General features: G+C 35.8%; 1 protein-coding gene across 11 annotated transcripts in view; it reads left to right on the top strand.

The window, feature by feature from the left end:
* PTPRK (protein tyrosine phosphatase receptor type K) overlaps positions 1-22,777 on the top strand; it is a 554,712-nt gene that overhangs the window by 28,657 nt on the left and 503,278 nt on the right. Inside the window, exon 1 of one of the 11 annotated variants that reach the window (XM_064360711.1) lies at positions 3,713-3,718. The exons of 9 other annotated variants lie outside the window; for them this stretch is intronic. Coding sequence is in view for 1 of the 2 variants with exons in the window: in XM_064360710.1 (XP_064216780.1) it covers positions 20,317-20,326 (10 nt within the window). In the remaining variant the exon portion in view is untranslated. Of the gene's footprint in view, positions 1-3,712; positions 3,719-20,286; positions 20,327-22,777 lie in introns of those variants that run through there. One more of the 11 variants, XM_064360710.1, reaches the window with a different exon arrangement.

A 22,777-nucleotide genomic window follows, 5' to 3' on the forward strand; every position in this document is an offset into this window, starting at 1 on the left:
AAAATCAAAGCTATCTATTGGTTTTGGTCCTGGTTAGGAACCACTAACATTTCTATATTAACCACCCAGGTTTTGAATTGAGACAGATGTTATCAGCAAGATATGTCCTCCATTTTCCCCAAAGATATCATTATCCCAGTACAAGAAATCTTAAAGATGACTACGAATGTCTTATTTTCATCCACTTGATGCTGTGATTTGTGGATACTTGTTAGACATGTAAATTTAATGGAGCTTAGTTTAATAGTAAGCATTTGTGTAGAACTTCTCATGTGCCAGGCACTTGATGTATATTAATACATCTAATCATCACCACAGTCATATGAGGTAGCTATTATTGTTTTATGCTGTTTGTTATACACTGAAATATATTCCCCAAAATTCATATGTTGAAGCCCTAACCCCCAATGTGATTGTATTTGGAGATAGGTCCTTTAAAGAGGTCATTAAGATTAAACAATGTCATGAGAGTGGGGCCCTAATCTACTATGACTGATGGCCTTCTAAAAAAAAGGAACAGACTCCAAGAATGTGTGTTCACAGAAATAAAGACAGAAGACCAGAAGGTGACTCTCCAGAACTGAAGGAGAGTTCTCAGGAGAAACCAGCCTTGTTGGTATCTTGATCCAGCTTCTGAAACTATAAGAAAACTAATTAATGTTTTAAGCCTTCAAGTCTGCAGTATTTTGCTATGTTGGCCCTGGTATACTAATACATACACATTTTGCTGTGTAGGAAAATGAAGGCAGACAGGTTGAGTGACTGGCCCAAGGTCACGTGGCTAGGAAATGACAGAATTAGGATTCACATGTGGGGAGTGTGATTATGGAATCTGTTAATCACCATGCTGTACTGCTTCTCATGAAGATAGAGCTTTCCAGCACTGGGGCCTGGGTGGTATGACCATATACTGCCTCTGGCATTTTCCCTCCTCTTATTTTCTATATCCAGCCCTCTGCATTCTAGTGTATAATACTCATGGACTGTTTACCTTGGGCTATACTATGTAGGAATGATGCATCTGCAGAATCCCTTACTCTTGTCATGGTTGGCAGTTTGCTCTGGCTTGAGCAATTTCATGGCTCAGAATGAGTAGGGTCAGCAAACACCATTAACATTCTTCTTGTCGTGAATTAACTTTTCAAATAACAGCAAAACTCAGCTTCATTTTTCCCCCCGCTTTAGTCTCCTTGATGCAGTTAAAGAATGCTTTTTAGTCTATTCATGCCTGTGATATTTTGGAAAAGGTATTTTGTGAAAGGACAGGAAGAAGGAATGAGGAGAGAAGAGCAGTTGTTTCAATGAAAGTGACAATGTAAACACCTATGATTGGTGTGATGAATTGGGCACTTTTTATTTTTTTTATTTTTTTTCATTTTTTTTTTTTTAAAGAAAGAAAGAAAGAAAAAGAATAAAGAAGAGGAGGAAAAAGGAAGAGAAAGAGAGAGAGAGAATGAGAGTATTGCTTTCTTGCCCAGGCTAGAATGCATTTTAGTAATAGGTATTGAAAACCTCTTTTATACCAATAATTATACTTGATGTAAACAGGAAGGAATAAGGGAAGAAAATAACAAACGAGCAGCCAACCAATATTTCATTTAAACCTATGAAACGCTATGCGATTACTGAGGAGTGATTTACTTCCATTTATGTAGTCACTTATGGAATAGCTGTGAGGTGGTAATGTATGTTTTGTGTATTTGAAGTGGAGAGTTCTATAAATGTTTATTAAGTTTACTTGTTCTGGGTCTGAGTTCAAGTCCTGGATGTCCTTGTTAATTTTCTGTCTCGTTGATCTATAAAATCGTTAGCTCTTCTTGTTACATTGATCCTTTTGCCATTATGTAATGTCCTTCTTTGCCTCTTTTGCTCTTTGTTGCTTTAAAGTCTACTTTATCAGAGGCAAGAATTGCATCTCCTGCTTTTTATTTATTTGTTTATTTTTACTCTCTGATTGGTTGATAAATCTTCCTCCTTCTCTTTGTTTTGAGTCTTTGTGTATCGTTGCATGTGAGATGGGTCTGGATGCAGCATACCAATGGGTTTTGGCTTTTTATCGGATTGGAATATATATAACTTTAATACTGGCATTTGATGCTAGCTGACTGTTTTTGCCCATTAGTTAGTGTAAATTTTTCGTTGTGTTAATGTTCTTTTCTTTTTGATATATTTTTGGAAAGGCTGATATTGGTTGTTCCTTTATATGTATAGTGCTTCTTTCAGAAGCTCTTGTAAAGTAGGCCTGGTGGTGGTGAACTCTCTAAGTACTTGTTTGTTCGCAAAGGATTTAATTTTTCCTTCGATTATAAAGCTTAGTTTGGCTGGATAGGAAATTCTGGGTTGAAAGTTCTTTTCTTTAAGGATGTTAAATATTGGTCCCCACTCTTTTCTGGCTTGTAGGGTTTCTGCTGAGAGATCTGCTGTAAGTCTGATAGGTTTCCCTTTATGGGTAACCTGACCTTTCTCTCTGGCTGCCCTTAGTATTTTCTCCTTCATTTCAACCCTAATAAATCTGGCTATTATGTGCCTTGGGGTTGGTCTTCTTGAAGAATATCTTTGTGGTGTTCTCTGTATTGCCTGGAGTTGAATATTACCCTGCCTTGCCAGGTCGGGAAAGTTTTCCTGAATGATATCCTGAAGAGTATTTTCCAACTTGGATTCATTCTCTTCATCACATTCAGGTACACCTATCAAATGTAAATTAGGTCTTTTCACATAGTCCCATATTTCCTGGAGACTTTGCTCATTCCTTTTCATCCTTTTTTCTCCAATCTTGTCTTCTCGTTTCATTTCACTGAGCTGGTTCTCGACTTCTGATATCCTTTCTTCTACTTGATCAATTCGACTGTTTAAACTTGTGCATGCTTCACGAAGTTCTCATGTTGTGTTTTTCAGCTCCATCAATTCACTTATATTCCTCTCTAAGTTGTCCATTCTCGTTTACATTTCGTCAAACCTTTTTTCAAGGTTCTTAGTTTCTTTGCATTGGGTTAGAACAAGTTCTTTTAATTCACAGAAGTTTCTTATTACCCACGTTTTGAAACCTGCTTCTGTTATTGGAGCACACTCGTAATCTATTAAGCCTTGTTCCGTTACTGATGAGGAATTGCGATCCCCTGTAGAGGGAGAGGCATTCTGATTTTGAGTATTCTCTGCCTTTTTACGCTGATTTCTTCCCTTCATTATATATTTATCCGTCTGTTGTCTTTGTAATTACCGACTTTCTAACTAGGTCTCTGAGCAGACATCCAACTTGTTAAATCCCAGCGCCGACATCTGAGCAATCCACTGTGCCGGCCAAAACAGCGGTGTTAAAATGGATGGTGCTTTTCTGCCCAGGAATCTCCGGACTCTGCACCAAAAACTGGCGCGCTAAGGCACCAGCCAAACCACCGCGCCGGCCACAAGAGTCGCCCTGGCGACACGTGGGGCTCCTCTGCTGGGAATCTCCTGGTCCGTGAGCCACAAATATTCGTCTGAAAGTGTGGCGTCCTCTCATTCTCTGCGCTTTCACTGGGAACTACGAGCCCGAGCTGCTAGTGATCAGCCATCTTGGATCTCTCTCGAGGCACTTTTTAATTACTTAAATATGTTTAGTATGTTACATGTTTTAAAATAGTCTTTAAAATGTAGTAGTGTTTTTTTTGGTAGACACTTAAACTTCAGCAAATCTGAAGAAATGATACAGTTGTAAAATGCAATACAATGACCTTCGAGGGTGAGTAAGTGTGGGAAGCTTTCCTGAAAATGCAGATGCAGAATGGATTATACTGTATACATATCTACATTGGGGTTGATCTGGGAAATTATAAAAAGTTTATTTCTGTGCTCATTAAACATTGCCTACAAATTTGAAATTGTGTCAGTTGTATAGGAAAACAAAACTTATAATGCATACATGGACTCTTTTCCTGATCTTCCTTTTAATGATGAATTAAATGAAAAGCAGACAGTGTATACAGGGTCATGTGCCTTTCATGTAGTGTAATTTAATACAGATACATAGGCACGGACAAAAAGAATAAAATTAGATTTTATATTTTCCTTAATTTTATATGACTAAGAGTATTATTGGAGAAGTATTGTTTAATTTCTGAAAGCATGTTACTATCACTTGAGTTATTATGATTCAGACCTGAGTATATGTATCATTTCCAAGTGAAGTTTGCTCCCAGCTCATGGATCAACCCATTGTCTGCTCTGTGTGCAGGACTCTTCCCAGGATAAGATGAAACAGGATTGAGTTTTACTCTTAACTGTGAAAATAAACATAAACTGCCTTTGGAATGATTTATGCAGTTTTTTTCCATCATGGAACCAATTTGTTATCTATTTCTGCATATAATTTCAGTAGAAAATATGTTCCATATTCCAAATAAAATATTTCTCCTTATGTATTACTTTATTTAATACCTGAAGGTGCACTCCTCAACTTATGGCACTAGTATTGGTTGCTGTGGAAATATTTTCAGAACTCAAGTCTATGATTTGTGGAAAGTGTACCAGAGAATCACATGAATTATTAATTTTTTAAAGTATGCCTTTTTCTCCTGCCTATTCATGGTAAAAATAAAGAAGTGTAAATTATGAGAAAAAGAGATTATTTTAATATACAATAGAGTTTTTTCCTTTCCCGTTAGAGATCAGGGGCTTTATAGCTTAATGTAGTTTTTTTATGTGAGTAAACTTATCCTAGTTTTAAAACACTCTATTTGTTCGTACAAACTGAAAAAAAATTTATTGCATTTTCTTCATAGTTGAAATTCACTTTTAAGAATTCCCTTTAGATTTCAAAGAATTAAATATTTAAATTTATTTATTGCAAAACTTCAGTGCCATTATGCCAACTTACGTATGAGGCTTTTCTTCTTGAACCATATGCCTTTACTACCTACTCCCAGAAATGCTAAATATGGGCTACTTATTGGCAAAACTAACTGTAAATATGGAGGTTTTGCTCTGAGTGCTCCAATAAGCAATTTTAGCATGTAATTATCCAGTATCTTCAATAAGAAAGGTGAGGTGGAACCCTTATTTCAAAGAAAATTATCTGCTTTTGTTTATGTTAGAAATAGCTTATTCTATTGGCCCCTAGAGAGTAGGGATCTGGCTTGTGGATGCCCAGTACTATTCTCCATTCTGATAACAGCATCCAGATTTTGCTTTGGGAGTTGTGATGGTTAATATTGAGTGGCAACTTGATTGGATTGCAGGATGCAAAGTATTGTTACTGGGTATGTCTTTGAGGGTGTTGCCAAAGCAGATTAATATTTGAGTCAGTGGATTGGGAGAGGCAAACCATGTATATGGGTGGGCACCATCTAATCAGCTGCCAGTGCGGCTAGAATAAAGCAGGCAGAAGAAAGCGGAATTGCAGACTTGCTGAATTTTCTGGCCTTCATTTTTCTCCTGTGCTTTCTTCCTGCCCTTGAATATCAGTCTCCAAGTTCTTCAGCTTTTGGACTCTTGGACTTACACCAGTGATTTGCCAGGGTCTCTCAGACCTGTGGCCACAGACTGAAGGATATACTGTTGGCTTCCCTACTTTTGAGGTTTTGGGACTCGGGCTGGCTTCCTTGCTTCTCAGCTTCTAAAGGGCCTACTGTGGGGCTTCACCTTATGACTGTGTGAATTAATACTCCTTAGTAAACTCCTCTTAATATATACAACTATCCTATTAGTTCTGTCCCTCTAGAGAACGCTGACTAATAGAGGAATCTACACCTCATTGAGTGCAGTTTTGGGGGCAGAAAGGTTTGATACCTTTTCTTACTGGTGATGAGTGTGTCATCCGTCACTCCTATTACAAAAGACAGGTTAACAAGAGAAAAGCATAACAAATTTATTTAATCAAGTTTTATGTGACTTGGGAGTCTTCAGAAATGAAAACCTAAAGACCCAGGGAAATCTCTATTTTTATGCTTAGGATTGATGAAGAATGGACACTCCCCCATCACTCTGTTACTATTAGATCATTCCCTTTTGTGAAAACCTGTCTGTCCTTCTTCTTGACCTTTCTGTGTAGTATTGCTTCCTTTGGGGTATGCTGTAGGGCCCCTCTGGAATGAAGTTCTTTAGGGAAGGATGGAGAAGGGAGAGGGAAAGCCATCCTCTCAGAGGTAGTGAACACTGTAAAATTTAAAATATGAGCACTCACGACATGCAGCTTTCCTGCCATGTCAAGCAAGCAGTAGAAGAGAGAGAGAAAGGAACTGGAGTGCTCTGCCATGTTAAAATTCCCCGGTTCAGTTGTTGTTGAGAGCTAGTTGCTTTCTTGTGTATCTTGCAGTTTAGTTACTCAACATTTCCTTTGATTCCACAAGTCAGTACATTTCTGTTTTCTGAGCAAGTCTGAGTTCAATTTCTGTCACAACCAAAGTGATATCTATGTCAATTAATATTTTTTCTGTGTTCATATTCATAAATTATTTCTCTCTCTCTCTCTCTCTTTCTTTTTCTTTTTTTCTTTCAGGATCTGGCTCTGTCATCCAGGCTGGAGTGCAGTGGCATGATCTCAGCTCACTGCAACCTTCACCTCAGCCTTCCAAGTAGCTGGATGCCACAGGCATGTGCCACCTTGCCTGGCTGATTTTTGTATTTTTTTGTAGACAGGGTTTCTCCATGTTGCCCAGGCTGGTCTCAATTCCTGAGCTCAAGCAATCCTTCAGTCTTGGCGTTCCAAAGTGCTGGAATTACAGGCTTGAACAACCTTGCCTGGCCATATTTATAAATTATTTCAATAATTATCAGAGTACAGACAGAATTTTGTTTTCTGCTTTTTGGAAATAATACATTCAATAGACACATGATTTTTTCCCTAAACTTTTTCTTTATGGTTGTCATAAAAAGTCTGTATGTTAATTATTGTCATAGTTAGTTTACCACTTTGCCCATGTTACTTAAATACTTAGGTTTTCTGTCACCCTTTATTAGTTTTTTTTTTTAGAAAAAATTAAAAATAACAGAATTTTGTGCATTTTTAGTAGTACTCTGTGGGTTAATTCCTAATAGCTGGGTTATTGAGAACAGATGAAGCTATTTAATGAACATACATTTTAGAATTCAAACAAAATTGAACACAAATGTAAACTCTTCCAGTCACTACGTAAGTGGCATTAGTTAGACAATTATTTACTTCTTGGTCAAAATGAGTATAGCTTGTCTTCTGGCTTTGTTACAAAAATGAAATGAAAAGAGGGTATGTAAATTTTAAAAAGTGTATTTATCACCCAAGAAAGACTGCTGATTATTCTTTGTTTCTACAAGTATTTTCATAGAATCAGACAATGCTTGTGTCTGATTATTAGTAATTTATTACTTAATAACATATTTCCAGCACAAGCACCATTCTGTTTATTCTTGGACCTTGTCAACATCCCTCTTCTGCTTGGAAGTCCTTTCTTTGGTGGTGATTACCTTCAATCTTAGTCCTGTTAGAATAGCTACTCCATTGTTCTTCCATGGGTTCTTCCTTCCTTTACTATCATTCCTCAAGGGGGACAGCAACTGTGTAAAATAGTCCTCTTTCCTTTTACTTCATTTTAGTTATCATAGCAACACACATGAGACACATTATCTCTGTGTCTCTTCATGACTGGGAACTCGCCTTTGTAAAATAGCAGTAATTGTTATGTATCAGGCATTATCTGTTTGTGCCTGTGCATGCATTTTCAATGAATGATTTACTAGATAAAACATTTTAATGGTATAGATCTCTGTAAGGTTACATTGGTATGGGAACCAGGAAAGTTTTCCCTTCATTCTGTTTTTTTGTTTCAACCAGTGAAAGAAGTGGTTGAGAATCTGGTGGCAGCAGAACTATATGAAGACTAAATAGCATGATAGCTGGTTACTTGCTTAGAACCTGATGATAAATTTGTGATATGTACTAATATAACAAATTATTCTAAATTTAGAATGTCATTACTTAAGTGATTTTAAAAGTGATTATGGGTTGATAGCAACAAAGTCATGGGTTAACATTTTTATAGACTACTAGGTATTTCTGATAATTTTCCTAATCATATAGTTGAATTGTAATTATATAGCTTGTATTTATTTGTGGGTAGCATTAAAACTTCATATAATTTACACTTGGTATATGGACCTCATTCTTCCTTTTCATTGTGGGTTCAGAGACCTCACTCTAATGCATTTGATCCCATGTGCCTCCTGTTGAGACTCTCTGCTTGTTAAATGGAAATTTAATTTTTATGAGGTTTGTATGTGTTTTGCAGCAAATTAATATTATAGTACTTAGAGTTGTGGATTTGATTTGTATCTTCTGAAAGAAAAATAAACTGTTGAGTTTAAAAATGTGATTTGATTTGAACAAACTATGCTAATTAAATTTATTTTTGAGGACACTATTAGCAGAAAAAATATAAATTGGTGCAATTTTCCATTGCCTCATTTTGTATTTCAGAAGTATAATTCAATATTTTCTCAACACTTTGTTTCTAAAAGAAAGCATTAACAAAATTTACAAGTGACTTAATTGTGTTTTAAAAGTTTACTTTATAAAAGATTAGTCAGGATATGGTTTCTTCTCTAGTTTACTTCTAACCATGGGAGCAAATATATGTAAGTATTATCACTTGATAACTGGCTCAACAACAATGAAATTAGCATCACAAACTCAGACTTATTCAAATTTGTTGAAGCTAGTATAAAACCTCTAGGTAGAATTTTATTGAAGGTTAACAATTTACTTTAAAATTTAAGATTACAAGCAGGATTGAAATTAACCTGTAGCAAGCATTACTTTTTCAAAATAGTTATAATTTTACTGTTAGGAGTTTAAAAATCTTGCTAAGCATTTATCATTAAGGGTTCTAGAGAAGGAAGTAAAAAGAAGGGTTGGTGATTCTGAAACCCACTATTTTTGAGAAAACATGTTTGCTAAAAGATCACTGCTCATTAAATGTACTTTAATATGTCTTCAGCATAATATAGGACCAATGGTGATGAATACATTCATTAATACCAAATGAGAAAAAACAGGGGGTTTTTGTTTGTTTTATTTGATAAACATGGTAACCATGAAGTGTATATTTAGGATTTATCAGTTAATTATATTTGAAGGGCACTTTGGTCAGTAGCTAGGATGTGTTTGAGGAATCAAGGGAAACTAGGGCTGCATAACAGAACCACGAAGAGGGGAAAATACATTGGAAAGGAAATGACTGACCCTGAAAATTATTAGGACATCCTGCCCAGGATGTCATTACTAAATCTGTGTTCCATTATTTTTCTAAAAAGATACCATCTATACACACCAGAGGACAATGGCAAGCAGACATAATTGGGCTTTAGACATTTCATATCATGTTAGCCTAGTACTTTTAATTAGAGTTTCAGTTTAATTATAGCATAATTCCAAACTAGTTGCAGGCACTGAGTATCTAATGAGGGAGTGCAGAGATTTTATTTAGGACAGGTTGGTTCTTCATATCAAGGGATAGCCATGATTGGGTGCAAAATTACATTGGATGCATTGTGTAATGTCTGTGACCTGAGATTAGGGAAACCTGTGAGTTCCTTTAGTCACATTAGAGTTCCATTACTATGTTTTCTTATCTTCTCTTCTTCACCTTATGAATACATAATTACTCAGTAAGAGAGTCAGGTTCAATATTACTACACTTGACCTAGGCAAATTTGTAATATCAGAGGGAGAAGAAGATGAAAAGGAAAAGGAAATGAAAAATAAAAATTAGTATTATTTTTAAATTAAATTATTTTTATAAGAAACATGCTGATTTTTGCTTTTAAACACACAAAGTAGCAGATGTAAATGAATTAATAGGATAAAGCAAGTTGCTAGAAAAGAAGTACCTCTCATAGGAAGTAAAATCAGAATTATATTATTATTGAATTACATTATTTTAATGAAAGACATGCTGTCTTTTTGCTTTTAAACATTCGGAGTGGTAGAAAACAAGATGTAAATGAGTATGTTGGATAAAAAATGTTGTAGAAAAAATACGACTCTTGTGGGCCTTGATAATGTAACAAGGTACTACTTTGCTCAAACTTTTGAAAATAAATAGGTAAGTTGCTGGGCCCAGTGTTGGTGGCATTAGTACACTGTTGAGCACTTATGTCTAAATATTTAATAAACATTCAGATTAGTAAAATTTTAATTTAATTAAGAATCATGCATCTAAGGAAGTTAGCCCTTAGTTGGCTCAGCTAAGAAAAAAGGATGATGTTGATGCATCAAGTGGTTTTATGAGCAGGATATCACCTGGTTCCTCCTTGCTCTGACTTCATTTGTTGTTGTCTGGAATAATGAGAACTCTTCCATTGGCTTAATGCCTTTGCTTGCAAGAGACAGATGCTATCTGATCCCTCCTGTCAGAAGAATTCCCAGAATAAGCCATTCAACCAAGAACAATTGGTGTCTTGTTGATTGCAAACAGTAGAAGAGGGAATTCTCTGTATTTCCTAGCACCTTGCTTTTTCAGTTGGTGTGTGTTCATCAGTAGCAGAAACTGTTCACTGACCGTCGAACTGAAGTGGCACATGGGTGGCTTTTGAGGCGCTTTTCTGTGATTTGGCTGTTATTACTTTGAGTTAACTGCTCACTATCTAAGATGTCCACATTACTAGTTTACTTTTAGCCTTTCCACTGAGCCTATTTCCTAAAGTGTGCTTCTATTCCCCTCTTCTGGTGTATACATTATATTTGAAACAGGTCCCTGTTTCTAGTCCTTCTCTTCTTTGTCCACTTCCTTTTCCTTCTCATCTTATGACCACATCTAATTCACAGGCAGAGTTTTCTTAAAGGCTGCTCCCATTTCAGAGTAGCTTAAGCAATACATTGTGGCTAAGAACAAATATATTACAGTGCAATACTAACTATGAGAAAATGTAGAAAGAGATGCAACTCTGAAATGTATTTCCAAATTCACTGTAGGCTTGGGTGGATATTACAAGTGCTGGCTATTTCACTTATACTTCACCTCTTAAAAGGTCTGGGAATGTTTTCCAACATCATTCAGCACAGTTCTAGGTCTCATCAGGGCCAGCACAGTCAATTTTCTTGTTTGAACTGTTAGGAGCAAGTGCTAAAAACAAACAACAAAAAAGAAACAGTGTAAATTGCTAATTTGTGCTACTGCCTGAAATCCATGCAAACAGGATTCATTCATTAGTTCTTATTTATTTTTGGGATAGCATATTTGGCTAGAACAAAAGTCAGTTCTGAGAAGAAAATGTACAGTAGCCAAACAGTCCATTTTAGAACCCCCTCCTGAGTTAGTTAGCAAGCCTTTGTTATGTGCTTGATTTTTGCAAAATGCTATCTATATAGTCCTGGAAGAGATAAAAGACCCATAAGACCCAGTTCTTTGAAGTATGTAAGTCTTGTTGGATTCTCTTAAAATGTATATTCATGAAAATTCTTGGTAGAGGATGAAGACTACCTATCAACAAGTTAGCAATATTATAATTTAAAATTATAATATTTTAAAACAGAGTATCTCCAAGGCAACTGAAGAATGATACTGAATCGGGTCAAGAAAGAGGGAGGTAGATTTACAACTGGAGGAAAAGGATGTGGAAGGGATTCTTAATAAAGGAGGTTTTAATACCACAATCCTTGCAATGCAGTTACAGTATTGCATGGGGAAAGAGACATCATTATAACAGAAAAATAATGAATTAGTTGGTCACTTGAAGAGTAAGTTTCCATTCATTTTTCTGATCTTATTTTATCATCTCAAAATCTGCATTGGTTAGTCTCCTGGGAGTTTTGCAAGTTGTAAACATCCATCAACATAAAGCAATTAAAACACAGAGCATTTGGCATGCAAAAATGGCAAATATGAAAAAAGATACAGGATTTCATGTTCTAAATCTTGGCAGTGAGGTAAGGTACGTGACCAGTTAACAGTTGAACCTAAATAATTGGCTATGTATTTCATGTTGACATCTGAATAAAATTAAAGACTATCTATGAATGAAGAAAATACATTTCAAAATTACTTCAAAAGATAAGGTATAATCTGAGCTTTTAAATTTTTTTTCCTGTCTGAAATTAGAATTGAAAATGCAAACCTATTTGACTCTATGTGTCTTACAGCTTGTTCTCAGGGCTGTACTGTGTATAAAAGTAGAGGACTGTCCAAAGTATGGTATGTGTACCAATCTATCAATGGAGTTTAAAGTTATATTGGTAAGGGTGCGATAAAGAGAGTGACTTAGGGAAGAGGGATTTTAGTGATGAGTAAGGATAAGTGAATTTGGAGAAGCAGTATAAGTATTTTTAATGGCTTGAATAGTACAGTATAAGATTTTAGGTTTTGTTCCTTGTGATGCATGAAGACTCAGAGTGGGTCTTGGCCATGGGTGGCTGATGTGGTAGTGGAATTATTTTGATAAAGAGGGCAGAACACTGGACTGGAAGTCATGAACCCTGAGTTTTGTAGACTTGGCTTCACCTCCAACTATATATGTGAACTTGTGACAGTTAATTTGCCTTTTTGAGCCTTAGCTTTTCATCAGGAAAATGAGGGTGTCAAACTGCTCTGTACAATGCCTTACCTGTTGTGTGAGGTTATTCTCTCAATTCAGTACTGAGAAGAAACTGAAGGTGTGTGGATGAGCTAGGGACTAACTAATTCATATTTGAGGAATAAGGACTTGAGCTGGAACCACATTTAAAACTGAAGAAGAAAGGAGAAAGCAGGGAGATATGGTAGAGGTAGAAATGATAATTTGTTAGATGGGTTGAATGTTGATAAAGAAGAGAAAGTCACAGATAACTTTATGAGCCCAGGGGTTTGGGAGGACAAAAGTAACACTGAAGATTACAGAGAATTTACCAACACTTGCTTATTGTTGGGGGAAGAAGAGCTCAGGTTTTCACATGTCCAGTTTTAGTTGACATGTGAGTGAGATGTCCTGCAGGCATCTGGAAGAACAAGCATGAAAGGGGAATGAGAGAGGTCAAGCCTGGTGATGGCTCCCAGGTTTCAGCCACAGTCAGGCTGTCATTAGAAGAGAAAGTGAATGAGATCAGTGAGCTCACTGAGGAAGGAATCAGAAAAAAAGAACATTGGCCTAAGATGTGGTATTGCAGTGGGAGTGGGGGAAGTGCTTTCGCGTAATTCAGAGCCAGTATGTGTGGAAGTCAAGGGCAAACAGAGAAATGGGAAAGGCAAAGGGTATCTGAGAGGTTGAGAAAGCCACTGAATTTGGTTATGAGATATACTAGGTGGATTCTGGGCAACTGCCTTGAGCTATTTCTTGAATATTGAAGTGAAAGAAATAATGAAAATTATTAGAGTCCTTATTTTAACCAAAAAACAGAAGTTAGACATTCTAGCAGGTAGGAAAATAGTGTTAAGTAAAATTCAAGACACTTAATTTGTTTGCTGTGAGAAAAGAAAATCTTTTTCCCCCTTTTAATTCTGCTTTCAATGAGCAATTAACAATCCTCTCTAATCATTTCTCTTTCAAATCCTATCTGTACTGCTTTACCATCTACCCATGTGAAGCATCTCTCTTAGGAAGGTGGAGAAAGAAAACCTATGTGTGAAACCTCCTCCTTAATACTCCTGTTGCGATTAAAAATGTACCCTCTCCCAGCCTGTTTACTACAAAGAGGCCCTGTGTCAGCTTGGTGTCATCACCACCTTCTGTAAACACTATGTGTGAATTAAGATGGATTTTGTTACAGTGGAATTTGGACATTGATTGGGATTGCGTCAACAGAATTTTATAACTCTGTTTAGTTCATAAGGGCTTAAAGCAAGTGATCTACACGAGGTTGGCTAAAATTACTCGGTTCCCCTCTGCCTAATTTTCAGTGTCATAATCATTTCAGAAATAAAATGCAGATTTTTTTTTTTCCGTCTGAGACACTGAATTAGTTACAATAACTTTGCACCAGAATCATACAGTTTTATTGATGCTGGGCAAGTAAAGCCCTAGTGAACTGGGCCATTGAATACACCATAAACTTTGTGGCAAGACAAGAAGTTTTCTGGGCTAGTCATTAAGCACCCTTTTTTCAACTAGAACAATACCAGCTACTCTCTAGTAGAGTCAGTTTTCTGAGAGTTTCTCCCAGCTTCAAATGTATCCCCCTACTGACTGCGAACATTTGGCTTGCTTTGTAGCTATCTAGGGAGGAGTGGGAGCCCAGCTGCACTGGGTGAGGAAGAGTCAGCCAGCTGGGTGACTAAGGTGACGTTGGTATGGAGCTGATTGCTAACTCACCTGTGAGTCCAGGAGGAGGAAGTACTGGAATTTTGTATCTTAGGAATTTTATTTCCTAGCAATATATCTTAACCTGCAACTGGAGACACTTGCTTATTTGCCTGTAAATTAATAAAACTTTAATATTGTCTTACTAATTTTATTTTTGTTTCCATAATACTGGTTTTTTCTGATACGGGCAAGTGAAAAGGAAAGTAACTGAAAATGTTCTGCTAAGTAACAAACGCCCAAGGCACAGTCATCTTTACTTTTGCTAAAACAACAAACAGAAAACTCCCAAAACTCACATGTATTTGAAATCATCTTTTTCTAAGAGTGGCAGAGTATAATAAAAATCCAAAATGGGCTGTATCCATGGTCTTGTTTGTAACATTATTTCATTTGCATTTGTCAGCATGAAGGTCATGTTAGGGCTACCTGAATATCTGTATTGCACTCTCCAGTGTGGAAAGAAGACCAAAGAAGATTAGAGCAGTCCCAGAATAAGCACATCAAATAAAAGTACCAAGCAGTACTTGAGGTGTGGTCAGATGCAAGGCTTTGCAGTCACCAATACTCAGGCACAGTGATGGCTCCAGAATGGATCCGGTGAGAAGGCACAAAAGGAAGGTCCTGTGTGTTTGCTGGTATTCTATCAGAAGACAAGAGTAAGGAGGGAGAGTGTAAGTAAGCTATGAAGGAGTCTATGAACCATAAGCAAAATCACACTCTTCGATCTTTGTTTTACTTTCTTTTTCACTGAATGGTAGGTATCAGAACACTATCTCCAAAGATTGCCTGAATTCATTAATTCCCAAGTAGGTAGGAATACCACACCCGCTCTTTCAATGAGTTTTAAATGACGTCAACACATCTGCCCTAAGTAAGGGGATACTTAAATTGTATCTTTACATATATTGTGCAGTTCCTTTCCTAGGCCTCTTCATTTTGGTGGCAGTGGCAATGGCATGTGGAGAGTGATAGCTGGAGGAGGAGTTGTTAAATTATCCCCAAATGCCTCAGAATTGAACATTGTTTCTTCTTTCTGTCCTGTGAAAGAAAGATGGCTTTTAATTATAATCTTTTTTAAAAAATCAGATTGGATTTTTACTAATGGAAAAAAATGGTCAGTGTTTAAATTGTATATTTGAATTTTTTTGTATACATCATTTTTATCACAAATATCAGAAGGCAAAAACAGTAACAAATAGTAGAAAAAGTAGAAAAGAGTTACACAGGTTTTCATTTCTTAGTCTTTTTGAATGAACTAAGTCTTTTCTTTGGTCCTTTTAAATACTATTACTTGAAACATGGTGGTTATTCTTCTTGAAGTTTAGCTTTTAGAATTTTATTTATAGGGTACAGAAAAGAGATTGCAACTTTGTGGTAAATGTTGAATGTAACCATGAAAACAATGTTACCTTTTTTTCAGATCTCTTGCCTAGCTGTAATACATCTGCTAGTCACTAAGTATAACGCGTATATTTTCTTTAATAGAATTTGTTAGCTTCCTGAAATAAAATTAGCTTGCTTTATTTGCCATAAGTTTATTACTTTTTCTAAAATTTAGTTCAGGGTAATTTCACACCAAAATGGGTAAACATTTTTATTCTTCTTGGCTTTCATGATTGCTCTGACTTCATAAAATTTGGAAATCACATTTTAACTTTTGATTGCCTCTTTATTAAGTGCTTGGAAAACACATGGAAGCCTTTTTATTTTGCATACTGTGGTAACATCCTAGTAAGATTTTATTCTTTTTCACTCTCAAGTTGTTTTATTTTTTCTAGAAAAGCAGCTTAGAAAGTACTCATACTTGTTGAAATTTGTCGTCATCTAGACCTTAATATCACCTATCCTAAGTTCCCCACTAATTATTTGCAGATTTCCAGGACTTAAATATGTGCTAAACCTGAAAAATATGGATGTATCTTATGAATCAAACCAAAATGAAATTGTTTTCTTAACTATGAATGAGACTAAATAATTTTAAATTACTACCCAGCCACAGTAAAAAGAGTGGCGAAATAAAATTAAACATACATATGGTATACACTTACAGAGCTAAGCCTGCTTTATTAAAATGACTTTATTGCGTCTCCAGTGTATGTTTATACATATTCTTTCTTTTTTTTTTTCCCTTCCCCTCGCCTCTCGCCTCTCCCCTATACATATTCTTTCTAAAGATTCGTGCTTAGCTGACAGTTCATACTGCTTACATATTTTTGGATTCCTTGACCTCATACAAGAATGATGGTTCTCAGCACACAGGACATTCTGATAAGATGTTTGTTTTCTTAAATATTTAATTGACAAATAGAATATATATTCAAGATTCTAATATGATGATTTGATATACATATACATTGTCTAATGTTTACCACAATCAAATCAATTAACATATCTATCTTTATCCATAGTTACCATTTTTGTATATATGTGTGTCCTAAGATATTGTTGAATGTCTGATTATATAACCCCAGTAAAAATGATGGAGATAGGCTCTTGATATGAGAGGGAAAAATGCAGTGAACACAGAGACTGCCATGGGGGGAGGGTGTAGTTCTTGGGCAGCAGAAGTAAATCTGTACTGTAAATATCCTCTTTGGAGAATTATAGAATGACATGATGACTGAACTATAATGGCAAACTTGTTTTGCTAAGATATTCTTTCTAAATTTCTTTTAAGAAAAATTTCTAAGTTCTGAGTTCAAAGACTTAGTAGAATGCTATTGATAGGAGGATTTTTAGTGTCAGTATTAAATACTATACAAAAATACTTGACACTGAACATCATGTATAATGGATATGGCCATATACTCTCTTTTTTAAGGAAGTGCTATCTGTTTCTTCTCTAAAATAAATTTAAAATATTTTTCTCATTAGTGAAATGATGACTCTCAAATAAATATCCCAGCCCAGTCCTCTGCGCTTCAGCCTAGCCTGTGCTTCAGATTTATCTAAGATCATAATCCACAGGGATGCCCAAGAGTACCTCAATCTCAACATACATTAAAGCAATTGTATTATTTGTGCCCAAGCTAGTTTCTTACTAATTTTGCAGATGACACTTGTCAATTTGCCTTGATTCTTCCTACCTTCCTTACATCAAATCTTGCCACTCTCTCCTTAAAATTTCTCATGCCTATGCCTCCTGCATATTCCAGTACTGCTGTAGTTAAGACCTTCACAGTATCATTCCTAGACTGGGGCAGTAGTCTCCTGTCTTCCACTTTGGTTGCACAAATAACTTCTCCTAACCAGTCTGTCTTTCACTGTTCTCTCAAAGTGATCTATCTGAAATACAGATCTAATCACGGGAGTCCTGTGTTAAATGTACACTGCCTCACTATTGCCAACAGAATGTAGCTTTACCTCTTAAATGTTTTCTATGTGCAAGACACTGTTAAGAATATTATATTGTATAATCCTCACAGCAACTAAATGAGGTACTTGCCTTTATTATCACTATTTTACAAATGAGGAAACAAATACACAGAAAATAAGTACCTGGCTCAAGGTCACATAGCTGATAATAGCAGGGCCAGGATTTGGCCCAAGCAGTCTGATGATAGATACCCTGTGTACAAACACTATGTAATGATCCTTCTAGTTTCTTAGCTTCCCATAAAGGCAGAGTTAGAAATTCAAAGTGAACCGAGAGAGGATGGGCCCATCTTGTACCATCCTATACCAATGAATGTGGCCTGCCTTGCCATGGTGTGTAAAGGAGATTGTTTTAAATTTTATGGTATAAACTTAACGCTGAAAACCAATAGCTCTTGTCCCCTGAGTTGGTACAAGTACTAATGGTTCTTAAGCTATTTGTTACATTGTATGGCTTCCGTTTTAGTAGCGACATTGGGTGTTTTTAAATGTATTCACAACATTTATACATGATATTTTCCTTTTAGCAGCATCTTTTCCTGCCCTTGTGTTGTTGACAGTTTGGGGCATACATTTTGCTGCAGAGAAAAAGATAATGACAGTGAGCATTGGTATGAAGTTATTTCCCTTCTTGCTTCTGCCTGAGGCAGTTGTGAGTTTTCAGTTGTTGTAGAATTTCAGAAAACTTTTATATTTTGATGGACAGAGCCATTGAAAACTTTCTATCTTTAAGTTAAGTTTGGTTTGAGAAAAGGAGTATATAAATACAAATATATAGCCTTATTTTGCCAACTCCTTGCCATTTATTTAGTCTGCAGGTTATTCTAAGCATTTATTTTATTTTCTGAGGTCATTGATTTTTCTCCTAGGATCAGGCAAGTAAGGAAGATCGTTTTTTTTTTTTTTTTTCCATTGAAGATTGTAGTGTTTTCTAGGATGCAGTTCAAACTTTTGTGAATGTCTTAAGTCAATTTCTAATGTTTCTTTCATATGAGAACCCATCTATTTGATGACAGCCATCATGTCCCGTAGTGTCACATCTGCTTTAAATAAACATTCATATTCCTCTTGCAATGTGACTTTCAGTTTTTTTTTCCCCACCATCCTGCTCTCCCTTTGAATTAGGAGACTCAAGGGTATAATTGGATATGGTTTAGTGTTACCTAGCTAAATACTAGCAGTGATCTTACAAATAGTTTAGTTATCGGTCCCTATACCTTGTTCTATAATTTCCCAAGCCTAAGACGGTGGTTATTGCATGATGATCTGTGACCCTAGTAGGTTAAATGGAAAGGAGTGATTCATGAACAGACTCAAAATTCAGATTATACAAAATATGTCAGGTTTTGTTTTTGTTTTACTTCGTCTTGAATGTTTGTTTTCTACTTTGCATTATGGATGCTCATTCTAATCCATAATGGAGTTTCCCCAAAAATGTAGCTTTAACACAGTAGTAGCTTCACAAGATAGGTTTGTATGCTGATGAGCAGGAGATTCTGGTTATTTGAGTCTTGAGAACATTCGTTCAGGCATTCTGTACTCTGAGAGACTTTAAGGTCATGGAAATTAAGAGTTTTGAAAGTTCTCAAGTTCACTAAAGAATACTTGAAAAGTAGCAAGAGGTGAGTCATTTAATATTTCTAAACATCTGATTTCTAATCATAAACTGATACTATGTTGGATTCTGTGATATTAAAAGTGAATTAGGAAAATTACTGCTTTGCATCCATAGATGCAAAGATTGATTTGGGAAAGAATCATCATTGGATATTAAATTGGAGGAGGTAGAAACTTGACAGAGAGGAGGATATTTACATGGTCTTAAAACACCTTCCTACAGACTTTTTACTAATTGTAAGGCAAAAAAGATTGGTAACTGTATAGTGGAAAAACTGAATGTCAAAGTTAACATCACCGAGGGGAGGCAGACAGATATCATGTGCCTTCAGGTATTATACTTTAGGAACATAAAACCACTTTTGTAGCATTCTGACAAATAATGCATTACCTGAATCTCATCATGAGGAAATATCAGACAAATCCAAATAGATAAATTGTTTAAAAAAATACCTGGCCTGTATTCTTCAAGATGGCCATGTCATGAAAGACAAAAAAGGCTGAAGAACTGTTTTGCATTAAAGATTTAGAGATGTGAGTTGCAATTAAATGCCATGCAGCATCCTGAGTTGAATCCTAGACTGGAAGTTACACTTAAAAAGGACATTATTGAGAAAATTGGCAATTAAATATGGACTGTGAATTATATCAGGGACATCTAAAATTTTAAAATAAAGGGACAAATAAATATTTTAGAATTTGTAGGCCATACTGTTGTCTCATGTAACAACTGCTCAATTCTGCTGTTATTCACACTGTTGCCACAAATAATGCAGAAAAGAAGGGGCATGGTTGTGTCCTAGTGAAACTGAATTGATGAAATCAGGTGGCAGACTAGATTTCATTCACAGGTTTCCCAAACTCTGGATTATATAATTGTAGTATATCAATGTTAAATTTTCTTAACTTGGTATTAGTATTGTGATTATATGAGAGAATCTTATAGCTTGGAAATATATATTACTGAATTATTTGAGGTTAAAGAGCAAGTTGTATGCAACCACTATCAAGTTGTTTTGAAAATATAAATATATAGCATTATATATAATAAATGGTAAGTATATGGAAAGGTGGAAAATACATAGTACAAGATATTGAAAATTGATGAACTTGGGTAAGGGATATTCAGGAGTTCTTTGTATTATTCTTGCAACTTTTCTCTAAGTTTGAAAATATTTCCAAATTAAAAGATAAAAACAAATTCAGGGAGTTCCCTAAACTAAATGGGGGGGGAATGTCAGAAAACAAAACAAAGAAGCAACACACATGTACACACACCCTCTTGCCGCATTTAGCTCGGTTGCACCATCTGTGACATAATGAACCATATGAATAAACAGAAGCAACACAACCAGGCTTCTGGGGCACTATTCAAATAAATCACAGAACTCATGAGGAGAAAAACTCAGAGAAACAAAGAACAGAATTAGAAGCAAAAGCTCAGCAGAATTGCCTGATTTCACTTGGCTTTATCCTCTCTTGAGGGAAGAAGCAGCCTTGGAGAGATGGCAAGGTGTGGCTGTGTTGCTGTCAACTTCTATTTGACTTCTTTAGCTGTCTCCTTCATCTCCCCATTCTCCACCCTCTCCTCCTCCTCCCCTTCTCTTTTCCTCTCCCTCTCTCTTTTGTTTCTGCAACTGCCTTTTTTCAGTCTTCTTATTTTCTTTGGCTACGTTTTATTACCTGCTCATAAGCTGGCACACAGACTTACCTGCTTATGTTATATTCTTATTATACATTAGCTCAATTAAAATAATTGAAGAGAAACCATAATCAGCATGATGATATTCAACTCATTTGAAACCCAACTCAAAATGCAGCATGAAAATATCCAATGTTAACCTCATACAAACTCACATATACCTGTTGGGCCACTAGCTTGTGATTAAAAACAAAAAGGAATGTACCTCACCAGTGAGTCTATTTGCCTGGTCCATTTCACAGGCCACTTTCTCCTTATTGATTGACCTGCTTTTGTTGTGGGGTTTTTTTTTTTTTTTTGGTTGTTTTGTATCTAGTGAATGCATTTCTAATTTAAATTTTTCATTAATTTATAATTGCTTTCCTTTAAAGTCTTCTCTTTTCTCCTCTCTCTCTATTGCCCCAGACTCTTCCTGGGAACTTTCTGTCATTACCGTTTTTTTCTTGAACAGGATTTTTCTCAGCCTTTTCTGCTTATATTCCCTAATAGCTAGAATCTTCTGCCCCATTCACTTTTTTCCCCTGTTCATTTACTGCCTCAGTTTCTACTTCCAAATGTCTTGAAAAGTAAAGTTTTACTTTGCTGAGTAAACTGTAAAAGGAACTTAATAGTACTTAAATCAGAAAACTGGATGTCCTGTAAAAAACATTTACATGTGACATATTTATAACAGTGGTTGGGAAAATGTCGAATATATGTATTCTCTGGCCGCTTTCAACTGTTGGCCTTGACTATCAGTTATTCCCAGAAATATTAAATTTGTTTAAAGCCCAGAGAACATTGTTGCATAAAATTTACTTTTAAATGATGTACTTCAGCAATATTTATTGAAGGCATTATCATATATTCTAAGAATATTTTGATTCTCTAACTTATAGGAGGCAGCCTAGCTCTTAATGTAATGTAATTTTAACTTTCCTCGTCTGGCTTATTTTCAGTTTGGTGACTCACTCTATTCTTTAAAAAAAAAAGAAAGAAAGGAATTAACTACATGGCTTAATGCAGTGAAAATGTGTACTATAGTTTCTCTTTTTTCCTTCTTTTTATTTTATTTTATATTTATTTATTTATGAAACAGAGTCTCATTCTGTTGCCCAGGCTGGAGTGCAGTGGCACTATCTCAGCTCACTGCAACCGCTGCTTCCCAGGTTCAAGCAGTTCTCTGCCTCAGCCTCCTCAGTAGCTGAGATTACAGGTGCCAACCACCATGCCTAGCTAATTTTTGTATTTTTAGTAATGACGGGTTTCACTGTATTGGCCAGGCTGGTCTTGAACTCCTGACCTGGTGATCCACCCGCCTCAGTCTCCCAAAGTGCTGGGATTACAGGTGTGAGCCACTGCGGCCGGCCTTTTTTTCTTTCTTTTTAACTGTAGACATTAAGCTCTATAGTCCAGACTTGTAATAGTTTACAGGAAAGGCTTCTTAGCCATTAAAAAAAGAGAGATATATTGTTTCTTCTTCTAGATAATGCCTATTATCTTCTAGATAATGCCTGTAAAGTATGTATGTTAAGAATTATTTAAAAGCAAAATTCTGCACAATATTGATTTCTTTTTTTGTCTTGTCTCTTCTGACATAGAAGAAAGCTGCAGGCAAGTATTAACTGAAGCATTCTCTTTTTTTCAACACCAAGTTCTCTTACTTGAACTTAGTATTTTTGAAAGATGACAGAAGTGCTATAGTAAAGCAGAGATTTTGTTTGAGACCTAAAGTGAAAAGCACTAGGCTATTATGAATAATTTTGTGAACTTACAATGGATTTATTGTAACATGACTACTTTTGTTAAAAAAAAAAAAGCTCATTAGAGGTTAAAGAAATGATTTCATAGAAAAAGTCAAAGCTCAAACAACACTTCATAATT

This window comes from Aotus nancymaae, unplaced genomic scaffold (assembly GCF_030222135.1).
Source record: "Aotus nancymaae isolate 86718 unplaced genomic scaffold, 86718_ANA_hifiasm-v0.15.2.pri h1tg000040l, whole genome shotgun sequence".
Classification (NCBI taxonomy): Eukaryota; Metazoa; Chordata; class Mammalia; order Primates; family Aotidae; genus Aotus; species Aotus nancymaae.